Genomic DNA, 20100 nt, shown 5'->3' on the forward strand with positions numbered 1-20100 from the left:
AAAGAAAAATCATCTTGTGGTTTATTAAGGACAGGATAAAGAGGTTGTCGAACAGCATATTGGCCAGAAGAGATCTCCGACGAGGACCGGCACCACCTGGATGGTCAGATCGGAAAGAAAGGAAAAAACGCATTGGATGCCAAGACTTGGGTCTTCTCTGGCATGCAATCGCGTCCGCAGCGAGATTCCAATCCTTTGTTACGACCACTCCTTTGGGCACTACGAGTCGCCGATGAGCCCCACGTGTCGGGCGCCAATTTGTTGTAAGCTATGCCTACTTAGTGCAAGGGGTTGGCCCTTCTCTGCACGGAATCCTCAGACCATAGAAAGAAGTTGGCAATGAAACTGGAAAATACAAAAGTAAAGTTTATTAAACCTTCAAAGGTGGTACTTCAGTCTGCACAACACCCTTCAGTATTGTATAGAGTAGCACACCGAACTAAAGCACATGATTTGATTTGATTTATCATTTTGTAGAGCGCGCGAATGCCCAGACAGCCTGCCAGCAGGGCATAGTCTATGGGTGCCCTCGTAACTCAGTCCTGCACACACACGTTTGAGACTGGGGCCGCAATTCAAGTGAATAGGAGTTTGCCGCACTCGGTAATTAGCGAGTACACCCGGGCGCGATTAAGTTTACATCAATATGATACATTTGAGCAGTTAAGGCCTGCTGGATTTAAACTATTGACAATATCGAGCAATTATCAGGACACGCAGATTTTATCCCCCGTTTGGAAATTGAAAATCTGTGATGGATACCATTTATCCCGTGTTTAATTCCGAACCAAGAACTATCCGATTGTACAGTGCGCTCCGTTGCACCTCTCTTCCAGGGCATGGTAAGTACGGCGTTAGTATCTTTGCGCTGCGCTAGGATGGGAAGATGATGTACACTAGCAGGTTTCCAAAACAAGGCATGCCTCGAGGACATCCTCATCTCCATCTTTAGATAAAGAATCAGGTAGAACTTTCTCCTTTAGTAAGAAAAAAAAATACCAAGTCTACACATGTCCTTCACATTCCTCTAACTTTTGAACAGTACTAAGTGCACTAATGTTGGTAAAAATGGGTGCCACCTGCCAGGGGCACCGTGAACAGCTTCTCCTCCTGCACACAAGGTATATATTTCTGCTTATGCAGGTGTGCCCATGCTACTGCTATACTGTAATATACGTATATGTATTCTCTCGTACTCTGTTTATGATTTACTTATGGTTTACCATGCACAATTCTCGAATTACTGCTATCTACTCTGATTCAAGCATGTGAATCTATGAAAGATACCCCAATACAGGAGAAGAACATAAGTTACTTACCTGAAAACTGTGCGTCTCCAGTAAATGGTATCTTTCATAGATTCACATGCGATCCACCCTCATCCGCTCAGAGGCTCCCCTCTCCTCCTTGGCTCTTATGCCACACGTGTGCTCAAAAATCTGAGAGCCTGAGTCTCTGAGGAGAAGGCTCCAGAGGGTGCTGTCGCCTGATTGGCTGGAGTCTGGACCATATCTAATGACTTGGACAAGTTATTAAAGTGACAAGTTTTTTCCTATTAACTTCTATGTTACAATACTTCCTATTGCTCTTTTAGCTATGCTTTCGCTATGCTATTGCTGTATTGCTATTCTATGTACCCTGGGACTCCCACTTCAACGACGAGGAATGATTCAAGCATGTGAATCTATCAAAGATACCAATACTGGAGAACCACAATTTACAGGTAAATAACTTATGTTCATCTTCCTGATCTTCCGGAGCAAAAAAAAGCAGGTAGAGACCACCGTCCCAATCTGGGATTTCACAGACAGATCGCAGTCAATTGTGATGCCAAGGCTTTTAGTTGATCTAGATGGTAGGGGTGGGTCCCCACTCAGTCGGCCAAAAATTAAAGTTCCATGGCCCACCAATTAGGATCCTATCAGTTTTGTCTGGGCTAAAATTGAGGTGGTTACTGTTCATCCAGCTACCAATATGTCACATGGTAGCTGCAGACTAAGAGGACGATGAAGACTCTGTAGAGGAAGGTTAGTCTCATCCTCTTTCATTTGTGGGGGGAGGGTGTCATCAATACACGTGCCTCTTTTGGACATTGTTAGCCCCTACTTGTTGCCTGGAAAATATTGTGGGTTCGACTGGAAGTGCACAGAGTCCCTGCCAACCAGGCCTCCTGTGCGAGATCTCCTTCCTTAAACTGTACCCGTCATTTCCACAATTGGCACCCCTTTAGCTCACATATAAGTTCCTAGTAAAAAGTACCCCTGGTATCAAGTGCCTTGTGGTTAAAGAGGGTCCCTAGGGGCTGCAGCACAAATTATGCCACCCAAAGGGCTCTCTCACCTAGCACATGCACACTGGAACAGCAGCCTGAGTGTCTTGGTGCAGACAAAACTGAAGAACCGACCTGGCATACATCCCTGTGTTGAAAAGCAAAACAGGTATGTGGAGGGTCGGGGGGAATATTTATTGACCTTCCTGCTCGTTCCCCTATCCCAAGGTATACAATACACACAAGAGAGCAGGCAAGGTCTGACATTGGTGTGTAACTACAATGGCAATCGTGAGGCACTAAAGGGGAGTGCATGAGAAGAAGGGTGGCATGAGTTTAGGGACAATGTGTCACTAAAAGGACCAGAATAATTCCCATCAGACCACCCGTGTGGTGGAGTTACGTCACATGGGAATCAATGATCAGCCCAACCCGAATATGACCATGTAGTGTCAATCCGGGAAGGTTCGTCAAAGAGATATGGTCCTATTGTGACACCGGAAAGTGTTGTGAAAAGACAAAGTGCAGTGCTAAGGAGAGAGTGTGAAAATAAAATTGGCTACCTGGACACCACAAAGCATTGCAAAAAAAGGGGGGGTCTAGGTGTCAAAGATTAAAAGCACGCCAAGTAGTAAGACTACTCAAAGGCGCTATGTAGTGCGGTCGACATGTTTCAGCTGTTCGAGCAAATGGCTCAGCTTTCTTCAGGACCTTTAGACAGGTAAACAGCTACTGCAACTCCATATAATATGCATAGATGAAAGATAATGCACTCATCCATAGTTACATAAATACCAGGAACTAGTACGCTTTAAAAGTCCACTGGAGGGAAGGAGAAGTGTCTTCTTCCCAGCTTTGTGTGGGTGATGGCCTCACCTCAACCCGGCAACCGCTCGGGGGTATGAGGCCCCGCTCTATCCGTCGGTGCTCTCGTGGCAGACCCGAACGGAAGTGGAGGAATTATTCTGGTCCTTTTAGTGACACATTGTCCCTAAACTCATGCCACCCTTCTTCTCATGCACTCCCCTTTAGTGCCTCACGATTGCCATTGTAGTTACACACCAATGTCAGACCTTGCCTGCTCTCTTGTGTGTATTGTATACATCCCTGTGTGCCATACCCATGAACACTGCTTGAGGGGTGTCTTACCCATATATGAGGCAGTGAGTTAAATTTAAAGTTCGCAGATTTATATTGTGCGGCTCATCACCTGTGAGGGTTTACAGACGTCTATGGGAACCAGGAGATACAGTGATTTGCCCAGAATCACAGGATGTTGTGCTGAAGCAGAGACTTGAACCCGGATCCCCAGTTCCTGAGTCAGTAGCTCTGGCTGCTGCGCCACATTCTCTCCCCCCTGCGAGGGCATATCTGCATGAGATGCCCCTGCAATATCCTTGTCGATTCCTGGATATTGTAAGTGACCAGGGAAGTCATAGTAAGTACATAGGCTGGACACTCGTCACTATGAGTTCACAGCTCCATGATGGCTTCACTGAAATATGTGATGTTTGGCGTTGCTGCGATCACAGAAGAAAGGAAATTCAAGGAAACTCGTTATGATAACATTCAATTTACATTGTGTCTTTTTTTTTAAACTTTTTTATTTTAATATGGAAAACATTTCAAAGTGTCGTTTTAATTCTATTTATTTATTCGAGTGCTTGTGGATACACGATATTGTTTTGTTTTTCCATCTGGTGCGTACACGAATAAATCAGAAGGTTTTCCGACGCGTGAGCTGGCCACATACAGTTGTCCATGTGAGAAGCACGGATTCTCCAAATCTAGTCCACACACTTGCAGCGATTGTCCTTGTGCTTTGTTGATGATCATTGCAAAAGCGAGTCGCACCGGAAACTGTAAACGTTTGAATTCAAAGGGCATATCTGTTGGGATCATTGGAATACATGGTAACAGTACATCTTCCCCCTTGAATTTCCCATTCAAAATTGTAGCTTCGTTGACATTATTCATCATCTTTTTCACCGAAAGTCTTGTACCAATGCAAAGTCGTGGTGGATTGATGTTTCGGAGAAGAATGATCGGCACGCCAATTTTCAATGTTAAAATGTGCGGTGGCATACCTGACAAATCCAGTGAATTCAAGAATTACGTTGGGTAATTGACAACTTCGTCTTGATTCATCACAGTATCGATGAACTTATACGTTGTCGCTTCGCCTGGTATTCCGTAAATGGAAACATTCAGTATTCGAAGGGTTTATAAGGGCCCTGGGGGGCCGATATTTAAAAGTTTATGAGGGCCCTGGGGGGCCGATATTTAAAAATGTTTTATGCTCGAAACCTTCGCGGGAGTGCATTCAACAACTTCCCAAAGTTGCATGGCGATCGGATGAATGGTGTAGTAATGCATAAAGGACAAATGAGGGCCCTGGGTGGCCGATATTTAAAAGATTTTGAGGGCCCTGGTGGGTCGATATTTAAAGAAAAAATATGCCAGAAACCTTTGCTGGAGTGTACTCAACAACTTCCCAAAGTTTCATGGCGATCGGGTGAATGGTGTAGTAATGCATAAAGGACAAACAGACAGACAGACAGACATATTTTTGTTTTTATATACATAGATTGCACACAAAGTGCCCCTTAGGGGGTCCCCTGAAACTTACCAATCCTTAGTCTGGTCATTGACTGGCCCGAGCCAGCCTGTTACCACCAGAGTGTGTTCTGACCTCAGGGGAGAGTGCCTGCGCACTCTGAGACTGAGAACAATGCCTTTCCTAGGTGGAGGTGTTCATGTCTCCCCCTGGACAGAAAGAGCCATCGTGGTGGGGAGCTTCAAAGGTTTTGCCTCCTTTCTAATGCAACCCCAGCCTCTCCTGTTCGAAGGAGCTTGCCTCCATCTTGTCCTCACTCCCTTTTTCACGGCAGGACAGGTGGGAAACCTTTGATAGGAGAGGAGATGTGCCCCCCTCTGCCAACTCCACCCCTCGGGTGCTGGAGGCTAGGTTAAGTACACTTTTCAGTGCTCACCATCTTGAAGATGATGGGACTTATCCAGTTAGGGCTAGGACTGTATCCTCCTCTCACAGAAGGTGAGCATATTAGAGGGCACAGACACCCCAGGCAAAGGGCCCATTGGACACTAACTGTCACTCCCTTGTATCGCCCCTAAATCTATTTTTTAGGTGGCATCCCCAGTCCCTGAACTTCAATCCCTGAACTTCAGTTCCTGACGATCTAAGAAGAGCCGGGCACTACTGATCTGCACCAGCAGAGAACTACTGTACACAAGTGTTCCAGGACCTTTTGTCTAAAGTAAAATCTGGATCCCCTACGGACTACCGCCCACCACACGTCCTAAAAGAAGCCTTCACCGGCCTCCCGGGTCCAGCCCTCTCTCTTCTGAAGGAGTCCCTATTTTAGGGTTGTGTCCCTAAGGCCTTTAAAGAGGCAGTTGTGGTTCCCCTTCTGAAGACATCAGGGGCAGACTCCCAGATCCTGTTGAATTACTGCCCAATTTCCTTGCTCCCGTACCTGGTAAAGGTACTGGAGGCTCATGTGGTGAAGTGCCTGTCCAATTTTATTTAACAATCCAACTATCTCGACTCACACTAATCTGGGTTTCGGCCTGCCCACTCAACGGAGACCATAATACTGGCGGTATTGGACTCCCTGCGAGAGAAGGCTGTCATGGATACTCCTCAGGCTCTGGTGCTGTTGGATGTCTCGGTCGCTGTTGACATGGTTAATTAATTAATTAGCCGGTTCATTAATATCCGGGCTCCGGGTAGGGCTGTAGTCTAGGCATCCAGAGTAATTCAGGGGTCGAGGGGTCGAGGGGTGCTTCAAGAGGGTCAAAGTCTATTGTCACTTTCCCCTTTGCATAATTTCTCAGATTTTGTATTGCAGACTTATTACAGACTCCAATGGCTCAGCGACTTACGGACCGATCAACCTTAGCTACCCGCCACATACCTCTTGCCACTTGTCACTCACCACTCACTGTTCAATGCTTGTTCGTTGCTATTCATCGCTGACAAGAGTACAAGGGAGAATGCTGGCAATTGTTTAGGAGCAAGAGCAGGATCCAGAGCCAGTCCCACTACAGATGGCAAATGTAGGCACTTCCCTCAACTCCTCGGCTCAGCTCTGCTCTGCTCAATGCTTAGTAAATACGTCAAATCAGATGGCAGGCAAAGGCTCCTCTGTGCCCTCTGTGCTCCTCTGTTCTCCTCTGTGCCCTGCTGCAGCCGCCGCACCAGCAGCACCACAGGCCAAGGTTCCTTTGACCCCTGCCGCGGCCGCCGCACGAGCAGCACTAGCAGCGCCTTAGCACCGCGGCGCTGGCAGCGGCCATTCCTGCCCCCACAGCAGATCTGTAGAACTTAAAGCGCCCGTATAACAGGACGCGGGTGATGGGGAGAAACTTTCGAGAGCGGGAACTGGTCACAAAACAATCCCGGGCAGTCGTCCCAGGCTCCGCTTGCTCATCAACTCCTGCTCGGCTCGGCCCCTCAGCTCTACTCGGTACGCTCTGCACTCAATGCCGAATCACAGGCCGACAACGACTTTGAACACCAACAGAGGGAAGAATTGTGTGCTTCCCCCAGTTTGTAAAAACGACAGCATAAGTCTTGGCTGCTTCTGCTGCACCCAGAGTCTTATGCGTCTTTGCAATCTAATTTTTCTGTCTGGAAAAAAATTGTGCAGAAAAGCACCCAGTAAGTCCAGGTGCAGAAAAACCTAACAACTGATAATCAGGTGGAATAAAATGAACACATGAAAGTACGCCTTAATTTCATTGCCCTTGATTCATACTCTGGACCATAGTTGAGGGATTGGTCTAGGCATAGTCTCCGCTGCACACAATAGATTTGCTTGCGGCAGAGGCCAAAACTCAAGTCAGGATGCCAGATACAAGTAGGTGGTCACTCAGGGCAGGGGAAAACACCTGTTGTCGGTGGACGAGTAATTCCCGTCCCAGAAATCTACATTACAAATTAATTAATAGTATTCTTTCTTAAATATCTGCTTGGTGCCAGTCCATATGACTTTACTATCTGCCTTTGGGATTCAATGTTACAAGTCCATAGGGTACATGTATCCTTTGTGAGCTTAATAAAATGTTGAAAATTCTACACTCCTACATTCAAGTACTCTCATGCTACCATTCTACACTCTGCGGTGTCTGAAAAACAGCTCAACATTTTCAAAATTCTGCATTGATTTGGCTTGTAAATTATATTTTTGGAAATGTACATGTATTAACTATTTAATTTTAATACTATAGGTAATTGAAATTACGGACGAAGAAAGCAAGATTTAGCACTAAGCAACTGAATGTCAGTGCCATAAGAAGGATTATTTTGAAAAACTGAAGGAAATCCAGCGAGGAAAGTACAATACCTGTAAGTGAAGTCTCTAATTTTGTATTTCATTAACCCAGAGCAAAGCCATATCTGTGCACACAGCATCAGAAATAATGTAGAAAGACCACTTCAGCATCCTCATCTGAAATATTATCAGAAAGACAAATTGCCTCAGCATGACAGAATAACGTTCATCTAAAGCATCATGTAATTCCAGAGAGGAAGCACACACTGCATAAAAGAAAGTTATAACAAAAGTTATCTTCTGCATACCATCAAAGAAAAGACGCTGAAAGAAGACTCCGAAGCTGACACGTTAACAAGCTAAAGATTGGAAAATCACCTTTGTTCAACATCCGTTTTTAACCATTTACGCAAGTTTGAGACTATCTGCCTCGAGATATATCACCTCTACCCACTCTGCTCACTCTTGCGAAAACCTTAAAAATTCACCACTTTATTGTGTTCATGACCATCTCAGAATGTTTCCTTTTTATTGTGTACTGTTCTGTAATTCTATGTAAATCTCCTCAACATTATTTGTTGTGCATGAGTGATATGTAAAACTGTTAAATATAAAAATGGATTACATGAGCACCGTTGCACTATAGGTAATGTAAATAAATCCTCGTCTTCAGAACTACAAACCTTAACCTTACACCAAACATAGAAAGGGTAAAAGGAACTGATGTTCTGCGACTGGTGAGTCACAATAGTACTGTGCACATTCTAACTCTCTCAGTTACTGCCTTTACATCAGTGCAAAAAGGTACTTATGAGTTCAGTCATTAAATTTCAGACCAACACCTTATTACTGCATTGCAAAGAACCTATATAAATAGATTGGAGAAAAACTTCAGTCACAGAATAATTTGCTGCCAGAGAGGCTATTACCTAAAGACTATTATCTGCTAGAACAATTTCAACAGGTGTTTGCTCAATTCAAGTGTTAAAAAGATTACTCACAATTTCTTTTAGAGATAAATGCTGAACATTATCTAAACAAGCCTGACTCTAAAATCAGGTTCACTCTTACCGTGGTATATAAGCAAGAGAAAACTAAATGTAGAGATAATAACTCTAGGAATACACCTTATAAAAACACGGACTGAGAGCAAATTCAGTGTTCAAACCCGCCTCAATCGAGGCAAAATAACCGAAGTTGGGGAAAAAAGTTGCTTGTGCCAAAAAAGATACAGCCATAAATCGTATCTCACAGAATTTGACAGAATGCATACTGGGGGAAACCACTCTCAGTGCAATGTATGCCAAAAAAGTTTCAAGCGTAAATCTTATCTCACTGAACATATGAAAGTCCACTCTGGGGAAAAACCTTATCAGTGCTCTGAATGCCAGAAATGTTTCAGTCAAAAAAAACATCTCAATCATCATATAAGAACCCACACTGGGGAAAAACCTTATAAGTGCTCTGAATGCCAGATATGTTTCATTACAAAAAAAAGCCTCACTCAGCATATAAGAACCCACACTGGGGAAAAACCTTATCAGTGCTCTGAATGCCAGAAATCTTTCATTTGCAAAAACAATCTCACTGAGCATAGAAGAACCCACAATGGGGAAAAACCTTATCAGTGCTCTGAATGCCAGAAATCTTTCATTTACAAATACAATCTCACTCAGCATAGAAGAATCCACACTGGGGAAAAACCATATCAGTGCTCTGAATGCCAGGCAAGGTTTTGTTACAAAGACAGTCTTTCTCGACATGCAATAACCCACACTGGGGAAAAACCTTATCAGTGCTCTGAATGCCAGAAATGTTTCAGAGACAAACAAAGTCTTTCTCAACATGCAATGATCCACACTGGGGAAAAACCTTATCAGTGCTCTGAATGCCAGCAATGTTTCAGATACAAACAAAGTCTTTCTCAACATGCAATAATCCACACTGGGGAAAAACCTTATCAGTGCACTGAATGCCACAAATGTTTCAGTCTTAAAAACAGTCTCGATCATCATATAAGAACCCACACTGGGGAAAAACCTTACCAGTGCTCTGAATGCCAGATATGTTTCAGTCATAAAAACAGTCTCAATCATCATATAAGAACCCACACTGGAGAAAAAGCTTATCAGTGCTCTGAATGCCAGATATGTTTCATTCATAAAACAGGTCTCATTCAGCATATAAGAACCCACACTGGAGAAAAACCTTACCAGTGCTCTGAATGCCAGAAATCTTTCATTTACAAAAAGAGTCTCACTCATCATATAAGAACCCACACTGGGGAAAAACCATATCAGTGCTCTGAATGCCAGAAATGTTTCAGAAACAAACAAAGTCTTTCTCGACATGCAATAACCCACACTGGGGAAAAACCTTATCAGTGCACTGAATGCGAAAAATGTTTCAGTAAAAAAGACTATCTCACTTCGCATATAAGAACCCACACTGGGGAAAAACCTTATCAGTGCTCTGAATGCCACAAATGTTTCAGTCACAAAGGCAATCTGACTCAGCATATAAGAAGCCACTCTGGGGATAAACTTTATAAGTGCTCTGAATGCCACAAATGTTTCATTAAAAAAAGGAGTCTCACTCAGCATATAAGAACCCACACTGGGGATAAACCTTATAAGTGCTCTGAATGCCACAAATGTTTCATTGAAAAAAGGAATCTCACTCAGCATATAAGAACCCACACTGGGGAAAAACCTTATCAGTGCTCTGAATGCCAGAAATCTTTCAGTTTCCAACACAGTCTCACTCATCATATAAGAACCCACACTGGGGAAAAACCTTATCAGTGCTCCGAATGCCAAAAATGTTTCACCATTAAATCTCATCTCACTAGACATGTGAGAATCCACACTGGAGAAAACAAATTATCAGTGCTCTAAATGTCAGAAAAGATTCAGAGGTAGAGATGGTTACAAGCGCCATAAAAAACACACCATCAAAATAATTTTGTTCTCCAAATGCCAGAAAAGCATCAATTTTAAACTCAAGTCTCACTCTACATGAGCAGACACACACAGGGAAAACCATTACCAATGCTGTGAATGCCAGAAATTCCAGTTTGATAGGCACAGCCTCACTAACCATAAGCGACTCCATACTGATGAAAACCCTATGAGTGCTCTGAATGCCAGAAAAGCTGCAGAAAAAAACGCTATCTCACCAAGAGAAACTCCACACTGGAGAAAATCCTTATGCCATAAAAGCTTGAATCTGAAAGACAGTGTTATGGTTCATGAGAGGTCCCACTCTGGTTAAAAACCTTATGAGTGCTCGAAATGCAAACAAAGTTTTGGTTACAAATTACTTCTCACTTATCATGAGCGAACTCACATGGGAGAAAAAAGCCTAATGTGTGTTGTGAATGTCAGATAATGTTTAGTCTTGAATACAATGTCACTTCACAAGAGAGAATTCACACTGGACTAAAGCCTTATACAGGAGGGGAAAGCCAGAAACGTTTTACTCAGAAAGGAGATCTCACTAAACATGAGAAATGCATCAACATGAGGTGAAAAGTAAGTCGTATCTTGAGTTGCAGAAAAGCTTCTAACAACCTGACTTTACATAAGAGAGTACATATTTTAGTTGCAATACGATTCATCAAGTAACTCTTGCAGGATAACTTAGGCTGCCCACATGCAACCTCCAAAGAAATTTCAGGCCAGGAAATATTTTTAATTGCAACAGAATCCACAATTTGAGTATCTGAAAGTTGCAAAACTCTCAAGGTCTTTACTTTACACAGAGAAGTGTTAGTGCTTGCAAAAATCAAATAATTGCCAAAAAAATCACAATAATAATGTCTTAAATTTTACTCCACCCAAAAGGTTTCTACTCACCCTTGTTTCTTAACATATGACTGTAATCTATATTTTCATGATAAGATTAAGCCTATGCGGAGTTCCTCAATGAGGAACTACGCACAGTGACAAAAATACTCTGGCGGTCTACACGGAGTTCCGCGAGCAGCGGAGTGCGTAAGAGTCATGCCGTTTGTGGTGATTTTGATCTCCTGGTGTTTGTCCCGCCCTGTAAAAATAATCGCGAATGGCACCATGTGCAGCGCAAGAGGGTGCAGCTGCTTCTACTCGGGCGGCAGCTTTGTCAATGCGAAGGAAGTGTTCTCAACGCGAGTGGTTGTGACCTGCCGCGACCACTCGCATTCAGAAATCCGACGACCCGTTTTGAGAAATCGCCCCAGGAGGATGATTTTGTTCGCCAACTAGACTATGGCGAGCACCGAAAATCTCATTAGGAGTTGGATTTTCCCCGCCCCGGCAAATGACATTGAAGAGTGCAAGCGTAGAAAAAAACCTCACTACGCTCCATGGAGCTGAGTTTTTTGGAACTATGCGAGCTCCGCGGAGTACGGAAAACGGCGCGAGCAGAGTTCACCACCCATAATGAGATAATATACGACAGCAGGAAAACATAACAAACCAGTTACTTGCCTTCGATAACGCTCTTTCTGGTGGATACTCCTTTACCTGCAGATTCCTTACCGTGTGAATATTCCCCACACGCCACACTGGATCCTCAGACTTTAAAGCAGTCCTGCTGCACGCATAGGAGACATGATGCAGCTCAGTGCCGACCTCCTTCTGCTCCAGAAGTAACAAGCGTAGACGCATAGAAGCACTTCCGATGCGCACTGTGAACCACTACAGAGGTCTATGAGTTCATTATCTCACTGGTCTGTTTCCCATATGCAGGCCCTGGTCAGATATTAATTCACCATTTTTATCATGATTAGAATTCAGATGAGACCTTTTCATTTCCAAAAATTTTAATTGTATTCTCAGCAGCAAGGGTATATATAAATCATTGAGTGATGACTGTGCGGTGCTCAAGATGAAAGTGATATGATGATAAAACAATCCGATCCACATTTTGTTCACAAAAACAGGGCTGTATATTGCTTTTGTACAATACAAGTTAAGCAAAGGTGATTCTTAAAAGACATAATTTATATGAAATAGTCCTTGTTTAGTCAATGTTTCAACCATTCCAGCTAGTTACCGTGGACATATGCTTCTCACACTATATTCAATTCAACACAGTAAGGATTGTTCTGTATCTCGGAGAAGCGTACCCGGGAGCCAGTGAATCATCGGCTCGCTGTCAAACACGTTTGTGTGACATTTCCTGATGAGACCACTGTCATTGACTGCCTTGTTTGTGAGAAGCTGCACCCGCCCTCCTTGGATGGTGAGCAGAAAGATCTTCACCGCCAAGTGAAATGCTCGCAACTCCAACAGCTTGATGTGGAGTTGGGTCTCTGCTGGTGATGAGGATTCCCTAATCTCTGTCTTCCGTATGTCCTTCCCATCCCAGACGTGATACATCCGTCCCCACTGTTAAATCTGGGTGGAATAGGGAGATGGGTCTGCCACTGGCATAATCTAATTCACTGGAGAATATGTTGGATACTGCCTATAATAGGGTAAGTAAATATCTGGCAGGACACAAACAGGTTTTGCAGCTGCACCAGTTGTAGAGGCAGGTCACGCAGTGGCATGATGTCCTGGACGTTGCCTTTGTGTGCCATGGCCATGAAAGAACTGGGAGACCTGCTGGGTTTGCAGCAGGGTCAGGCGCTGCAAGTGTTGAAAAACCCAACTGTAGCCAAAAGGGGACGATATTTGTGATGAAATTGCGTCGCGGAGGCAGACAGACCCAATGAATCTGTCTAGGGCCTAGTCCGCTTTCTTGCTTAAAAGGTGAGAGCCATCGAATAACTTGTCCATTAACGATACTCGGGTATCTTTAGAGAAGCATATAGACCTAATCCAGGCAATGCACCGAAGTTCTACACTCATGTCAATAGCTTGACCAAAGCAATTGGCTGTGTCCATATTACAAACATTGCTGCAACACATCTATCCTGAATAGCTTGTGTTCACCTGCAGAGTTTAGACCACTGTTTTCCACAGGGCATGATTATATTTGGGAGCATTGTCATTCAGACCCTCCAGGATATAGCGATGTGCAAAAAAAATCGCCAGTTTTGTAACAAGCCTGCACTTTTCATAAAAATGCCAGTGAATGCTACCTCGTCCTTGCATTGATCCAGCGCTCGCCAATGGGCCAATAAATGGAGGAGTCTCAGCTGCAGGCAAATGATGTGTTCTTTGTTTATTTACTCCTTACCGGCCTGCCTGCTGTTTTGCATTCATCTGAAGGGCTTCGGACTCCACCACCTGCCTCCTGACCGGAGGACCTTCCTGGCTGCAGCCTGGACTCTTTTGCAGCCAGAGGAGAGAACAGAATGTACATCGGAGAACGGGGCACCAAAAAGAAGATCAGGTAGGTTATACTGGCATGCTGCAGCAGTGTGCATCTGTCTCCTCCACTCCTACAGCTTGCCGGTTTTCCTTATCCTTGCCCAGGGCTGTGGGTGCCCTAGGCAAGGAAATGGAAGGGGGCATGGGCAAACCAGCATTGTGGCCCCTGAGTGGGGGCAGTATATTAATGCAGGGGTCCACCTCCCATGGGGGATGTGGTGGGACCTGGGACAAGGCAAGATTTAAATGTAGTGGAACACCGGGCCCAGTGGGCCAATATTTTTCTAAAGGGGCCCACCAAACGCGCCAGTGCCCCGTCCACTGCTTTAACAAAAACAACTGGTTGAGCCCTCTGGCCTTTCTTTGGTGGCTCCCACTCACCCCTTCTCATCCAGCTTTCCCTCACTAGTGTTTTGGTGCTGGGGGTCCAGTGTTTTCAGGGTACAATGTTGAGGGTAGTGTTTGGCAATAGGGACAATGGTAGGGTAGGGGTCAGTTTGGGTGGGGGTGGCAGGATACGGGGCAGTGTTATGGCAGAAGAAGACAGTGTAGCCTTGTAGTGTTTTGAGGGTAGGTTGCAGTGTTGGGAGAGTAGCTTTAGGGCAAGCAGAAAAGGCCAGTGTTTTGTGGGAACGGATGATGGCAGTGTTTTGGGGAAAGAGGCTATGGTTTTCTAGGCTATTGTGGTGGGTTGGTGGCAGCGCTGTGGGGTAGGGTGACATGGAAAAGGGCTAGGCTATTCTAACTTCTTTTGTTCTTGTGTGGAGTCTTGGAGGGTAGATTCTGCTTGTTCTAGAGCTCTTGGGCTGCCTGGTAACTACAATATACTCTTGCTGCTTCAAGGCTCCGGTCGGTCTGGGGTTCAGTACACTTCTGGGAAACTCAGAACCTTGTGTGCTGGATCCATATTTTTGAACTCCCACTTGAAAAGGGTGGAGGTAACATGTGTGCCCATCTCCCTTTCACAATTTGCATCATGCCTGTCCTATCTATCCTAGACAATTATTGCAAGTGTAAAAACGAGCCCCCTTTCACAGGACTGGCCAAACGGAAACTCTTTGTTTTGTAGCACATTCCTGGTTTTTTTTTTTTTTTGCATTTTTCAAATTATTTGATTTTGGGGATATTAAGTGTTTACAACAGGGGCCTTCAACCTTTTCTGAAGTGATAGCTACTTCTGATCAGTGAAAATCTTGAGCTACTTAAGGCTAATCATCTTGCACATTGTTACCAGACAGTTTGTCAAGTAGAGCCTTTTAGATTGAAGACTAACGATCTGTCTGCGCCTTCCGCGCCATGGTACTCCTATGATCTCAAGAAATGTAAAAGAAAATGTAGGCACCAATAGCAAATTTGGAGGAAGAGTTACATTCTGTTGTTCAACACAGTTAAATCACTTTCATCCTTTGGTTATAAAAATGTAGCAACTCCCAGACGAAAAGCTGTGATGAACTAACCAAATTCTTTTTTCCAAAGCACATAAAATATTCCTGAATTTTAAGATAACACCAGATAATCTTTAGGGACAGATACAGTGGAGTAATGTACGGTGAATAAACTAACTTACCATTTCCTAGTAATGTGTACATTCCTCCCACTTTCTGAAGAGAAAGTCTCTAATCTTATCAACACTATGAAATTTGGACCCTGCAGATTCTTGCCCTCCATTCAGTTTCATCTACCATTTCTGCTCATCTCATTTTGTTATTACAGTGGTGCTCAAGTCCGTCTTTTTTCCAGATGCTTGGAAAAAGGCATCTATTTTGCCACTTCTAAAGACTCTTTCCCTCGATCCCTCAGATGTAAAGAACTACAGATCCAAATTAGTCCTTCCACTTCCTGCTAACATTTCTGAAAAGGCCATGAATCAGGAGATCACCACCTTCTTTGAAAATACGGACTGTCTGGATCCTGCTCAACATGGGTTTAGACCCTACAACGGTACAGAGTCGACCGTATCGGCAGTAACTGAAGAGATCAGATCCATTGTGGATAGAGGAGATTAATGTGGCCTTGAGCCTATTAGTTCTAACAGAACTCCACCAAGCATACCAAGTAGGAGATGTCATCTGGTGCCATGCTTTACAAATCTCCCTCCTAGCCAGCAAAATTAAGTAAAACACCAGTTTTTGCTGGGGCCCTATCGGGTCTGAAGCTCCCCCCAGTGCAGGAGTAAAACCAAATAGTATAAGAGTTGGGCTTACCTCCACGATGCGACCCAGGGCTCTAGAGATAGTCTTACCCACATTTGTCCAAAATTCTTGTATCTTGAAACAGGACGCAGATACATGGACATCATCTGCATTCTGAAGGCCGCATCTCATAAAGCTGGTTTCTCCACCTCCCTTTATCGTGGATAACTTAAGGGGAGACCAATAGATTCTATGGAGTGTAAAAAAGGGTTTTTTTCTCAGTGCAGCAGATTTAATCAGGGGGTAAAGCGTATCTAGAGATACTTGCCATAAAGTTTTCCAACTCATCGCTCGGCAAGTAGTTCTCCCAGATTTTGTATGGTTAATCCATCTTTCTGTAGCTGCCAAAAGATGTTTATACCATTGCTAGATCCTGTAGTACGCTTTCCATACTGCTATCCTGTATAAGTTGCCAGCTTTGCTTCCTACAGCAGGAAGAGAGCTGATAAAACTTGAACCTGGAAAAGTACAGTTAGTAATATGGTTCCAGTATTTCCAGGAATGTCATTTGTCACCCAGTACAATGTCCTTCCAATATACTCCTGCCTCTTTTAGTGGGTAAGCAAGAGAGTCCAAAAGACACTCCGGTGTACCAGGAGAATCCCAAACTGGCGCCCAATCACTATAATAGGATAGTCCTAAACAATTTTGGCAGTCCCATCACAACCTAGCCGCCAAACGCAGAGTCTTTAAACACATTTTTAAAAAGAATTTATGAGAGACGAACTTGTACATGAACCCTAGCTCCTCTTCCCCTACTAACATGGCTTTAAACATGCAGCCTATCAGCGAACTGTCCGGAGAGAGCAATAGCATTCTACAGTTCTTTAGTTGATAAGCCCAACAGTTCAGCTGGAAGTCTGGTAGGGCCACCCTCCTCGCTGGAGTTTGCGCCTTAATTTCTTCCAGGATAACCAAGTCGCTATACTTGCCCAGATAAAGGAAGATATCTTGCCCTGGATTTTAAGAATATCAGATTTTCCAAATTCTAAAGGAATTTTGTTAAAAAGATAAGCATATTTTGGCAGGACACACATCTTGATGAGATTAACTCGCCCATACAATAAAAAAGTGGGATGCGCTGCCATCTTTTTATTAGGACATTGACCTCTTTTGAAAGTCTATCTAGATTAATCTTGGGGATTAGGGCGGGATATTATAACTCCTAAGTATCTAAGTTCTTTAGCAAAATTCCCCTCCTGATCCGTTATGTTCCAGGCCATAATCTCGGTTTTCTCATTGTTTATCTCATAACCTGACAGGCTTCCATAAGTTTGGGTTTCAGCTTTAAGCTCTGAAAGTGTAGTGCTGACATTGGATGATAGCAGAATCAGGTCATCAGCATACAGAGCTAACTTTCGTACAAACCCGTTTATTTAAAAAGGGACAATCTTCTGATTCAGCCTTATGCTCTGAGCTAGCGGCTCTGTATATACATCAAATAAGATCGGGGAAAGCGGGCAGCCCTGCCTAGTTCCATACCCTATCTTAACTACCGGGAAAATATTGCCATTAACCAGAATCTGGGCCCGAGGGGATTTATATATTTCTTTCAACACTTCCCTAAAACTATCAGGGAAACCAAAGACCTTAAGAACCCTATCCAGAAGGTGCCAGTTCACGCGGTCAAAGGCATTGGCTGCATCAACAGTAATGATTGATACAGGGAGACCCTGCGACGAAGCCAAGTCAATCGACCCAATTAAGGTATGTATTAAATTGGACATCTGCCGGCCTGGCAAGAAACCCTTTTGATCTGTGTGAATTATTGACCCAACAACTTTGCTAAGCCGGGCATTCAGAATTCCAGCAAAGACTTTATAGTCAACATTTGGCAAAGAAATTGGGCGGTATGACTGACATTGAGTTGGGTTCTTCCCTGGCTTTAAAATCAGTGCAATAACTGCATCACTCCAAGAATCAGGCAGGCGAGATGTACCTTCTAAGATCCCATTAAACAGTTTTAGCCAGACCCGGATAATCTCCTCCCTCAAAATCATCCAAAACATTATCACTAATTAGGAAGATAACAACAAGTGGTCCCGTGATGCTTGCTGGAATGAGAAGTGTTGAATCAGAAAGTGGATTGAATTAAAGTTTAGGTGACAATTTTGCAAAAACGTGTGGATTTTGTATATGTCTATAAAATTGTTGATCTGCAAAAAGGCCCAACTCAATAAATTGAAATGAAATTTAAGTTTATCATTTGAATCCTATTGTTGCAAAAGTTATGATTTTGAACCCTATGAGGCAGTTCCTTTCCAGAAAGCATTTTGGGTTGTAATCATGAGTCAAATAATGCTGAGGAGGTTAAAATATTCAAATTGAATTCTAATTGCACATGAAATGTTCATTGTTCAATATTTTTCTCTTAGTATTTTAATTAGCGGACTTTATTGCTTAAGGTAAATAATAGTATTTGTTTTTCTATATGTAGGAAGCATTACATTAATGAAATCACTGTATCCCACCTTCTTTCTTTCCTTTTCTGTTCTTTATGAACTTTTCTGTTGTTGAACTTTAAAGATTGCCCGAAATTAGGCATTTTGCTCTACATAACTTTGCTGTGTTACAGTATGTTGATTTTTATGTACTACTTTTGTCTCTTATGTGTATGGCAACTGATGTTATGTTTTGCTTTAATAATCAGCTTATGTTTATTAGGTTTTATTATTCAATAAAATGTTTCAAACACAACAAATGGTAGTTGATATGTATTGTATGTATTTACAACTGCAGCATTTTTATTGTATGGGCGCTTTCAAAGGGGCCAGAAATATGGTCTGCGGGATGACGGAGGACCACATTGGCATCAGCAGGGAGAGGTCTGGGCAGGTGATTGGGGGTATATGTAAGGTTGGAAGTAGGGGGAACAAAGCATGTACATTGTGCGGACTGTGACTCCTGGAGTTATTGTGAGGGATACCATGCTACCCTGTAAACGAATCCACTAGTGATTATTATATTTATTCGGTTTTATAAAAGAAAACCATAAAAGTCATAAATAAAATGATAAAACATCTTCCAAGTTACAGATTGACAAATATAATATGTCCAAGTTAATTAGAACACAAGATAAAAATTCATGAATTACAGTACAGAAGTTAATCGCAGTTTGACCTGAGTCTAACAGTGACCCATTAAAAGTTAGAGCGCATGCAAAACAGTGTCATTAGAGAGCAGTTGTAAAAGGATAAGAGCTGGTCTCACCCACCTAAAATCTGCTCTTTTGAGAATGGAAATAATAAATAACTTTCTAGGGACAGCATAAATACTACAAAACATTATAACGTGCATCATGTTCTGAGGAGACTCACCGTTGCAGCCACGGGGCATGAGGCACTGGCCTCTGTGGAAGCCGCAAGGGTGTGCCATGACGTAATGGAAGAGGTTGAGCCGAAACCGGGTAAATAGAAAACAATCATGGATGCTTTTAAGCCCTAGATGATAAGGTTTGGTGGTTTGTACAGTTTTTAACACAATGCACTTACGCACACTGGGCTTACACAGCTCATTTCCCTCTCTATCACAGCAGGTCATTCTTTAAAAATACACTCTTTGACCAGAGAACGGTCCCTCTTACATATGTGCTCAGGGTTAGCAAATAGTTCCTACCTACCCCGGAGAGGCCAACTCTTGTATACTGGAGCCATCGGATGCTTGAGACATGGTCAAGTGAAAGGCATTCCCATAGGACATTTTTGCTAAGTGTATTTTCTTAATTAGCCCAAATATTAAGCCACACAGCCAGGGGACTGAAAGCCAGTACATCTGAGAGGAAAGGCATCCCCAACTCTTCGTGCACAACATGACCCGGGGTGCTTTGTGGGACAGATTGGGCCCATCACAGGAGTTTTCAGCACTTTGCACTGCCCCTACCCCAATGTGGCCCCATATCTCACTCCCTTAACTAACTTTTGAGATATATTTGTCTTCATATGTCTTCAAAAGAGCCCCTATTGGCTTCCCTCCCACTCTGCTGGCAAAGTTAAAAACAGCTGCAAAACCTTTCACTACATCCCCTTTCTTCCAAGTAAGCA

The 20100-nt window shown here is 43.4% G+C and overlaps 2 protein-coding genes across 2 annotated transcripts in view; both read left to right on the forward strand.

Moving 5' to 3' along the window:
• The window catches only part of LOC147737808 (uncharacterized), a 450038-nt gene that overhangs the window by 43613 nt on the left and 386325 nt on the right, over positions 1 to 20100 (forward strand). Inside the window, exon 3 of the mRNA XM_086924979.1 lies at positions 7523 to 7640. The gene's annotated coding sequence lies outside the window, so the exon portion shown is untranslated. The remainder of the gene's footprint in view (positions 1 to 7522; positions 7641 to 20100) is intronic.
• LOC147737809 (uncharacterized) lies at positions 8634 to 10963 on the forward strand. The gene has a single exon (XM_086945561.1). The coding sequence runs from the start codon at positions 8832 to 8834 to the stop codon at positions 10461 to 10463; it is 1632 nt and encodes a 543-aa protein (XP_086801687.1). The 5' UTR covers positions 8634 to 8831; the 3' UTR covers positions 10464 to 10963.

Source organism: Lissotriton vulgaris, chromosome 1_1 (assembly GCF_964263255.1).
Source record: "Lissotriton vulgaris chromosome 1_1, aLisVul1.2, whole genome shotgun sequence".
In the NCBI taxonomy this organism is placed as follows: Eukaryota; Metazoa; Chordata; class Amphibia; order Caudata; family Salamandridae; genus Lissotriton; species Lissotriton vulgaris.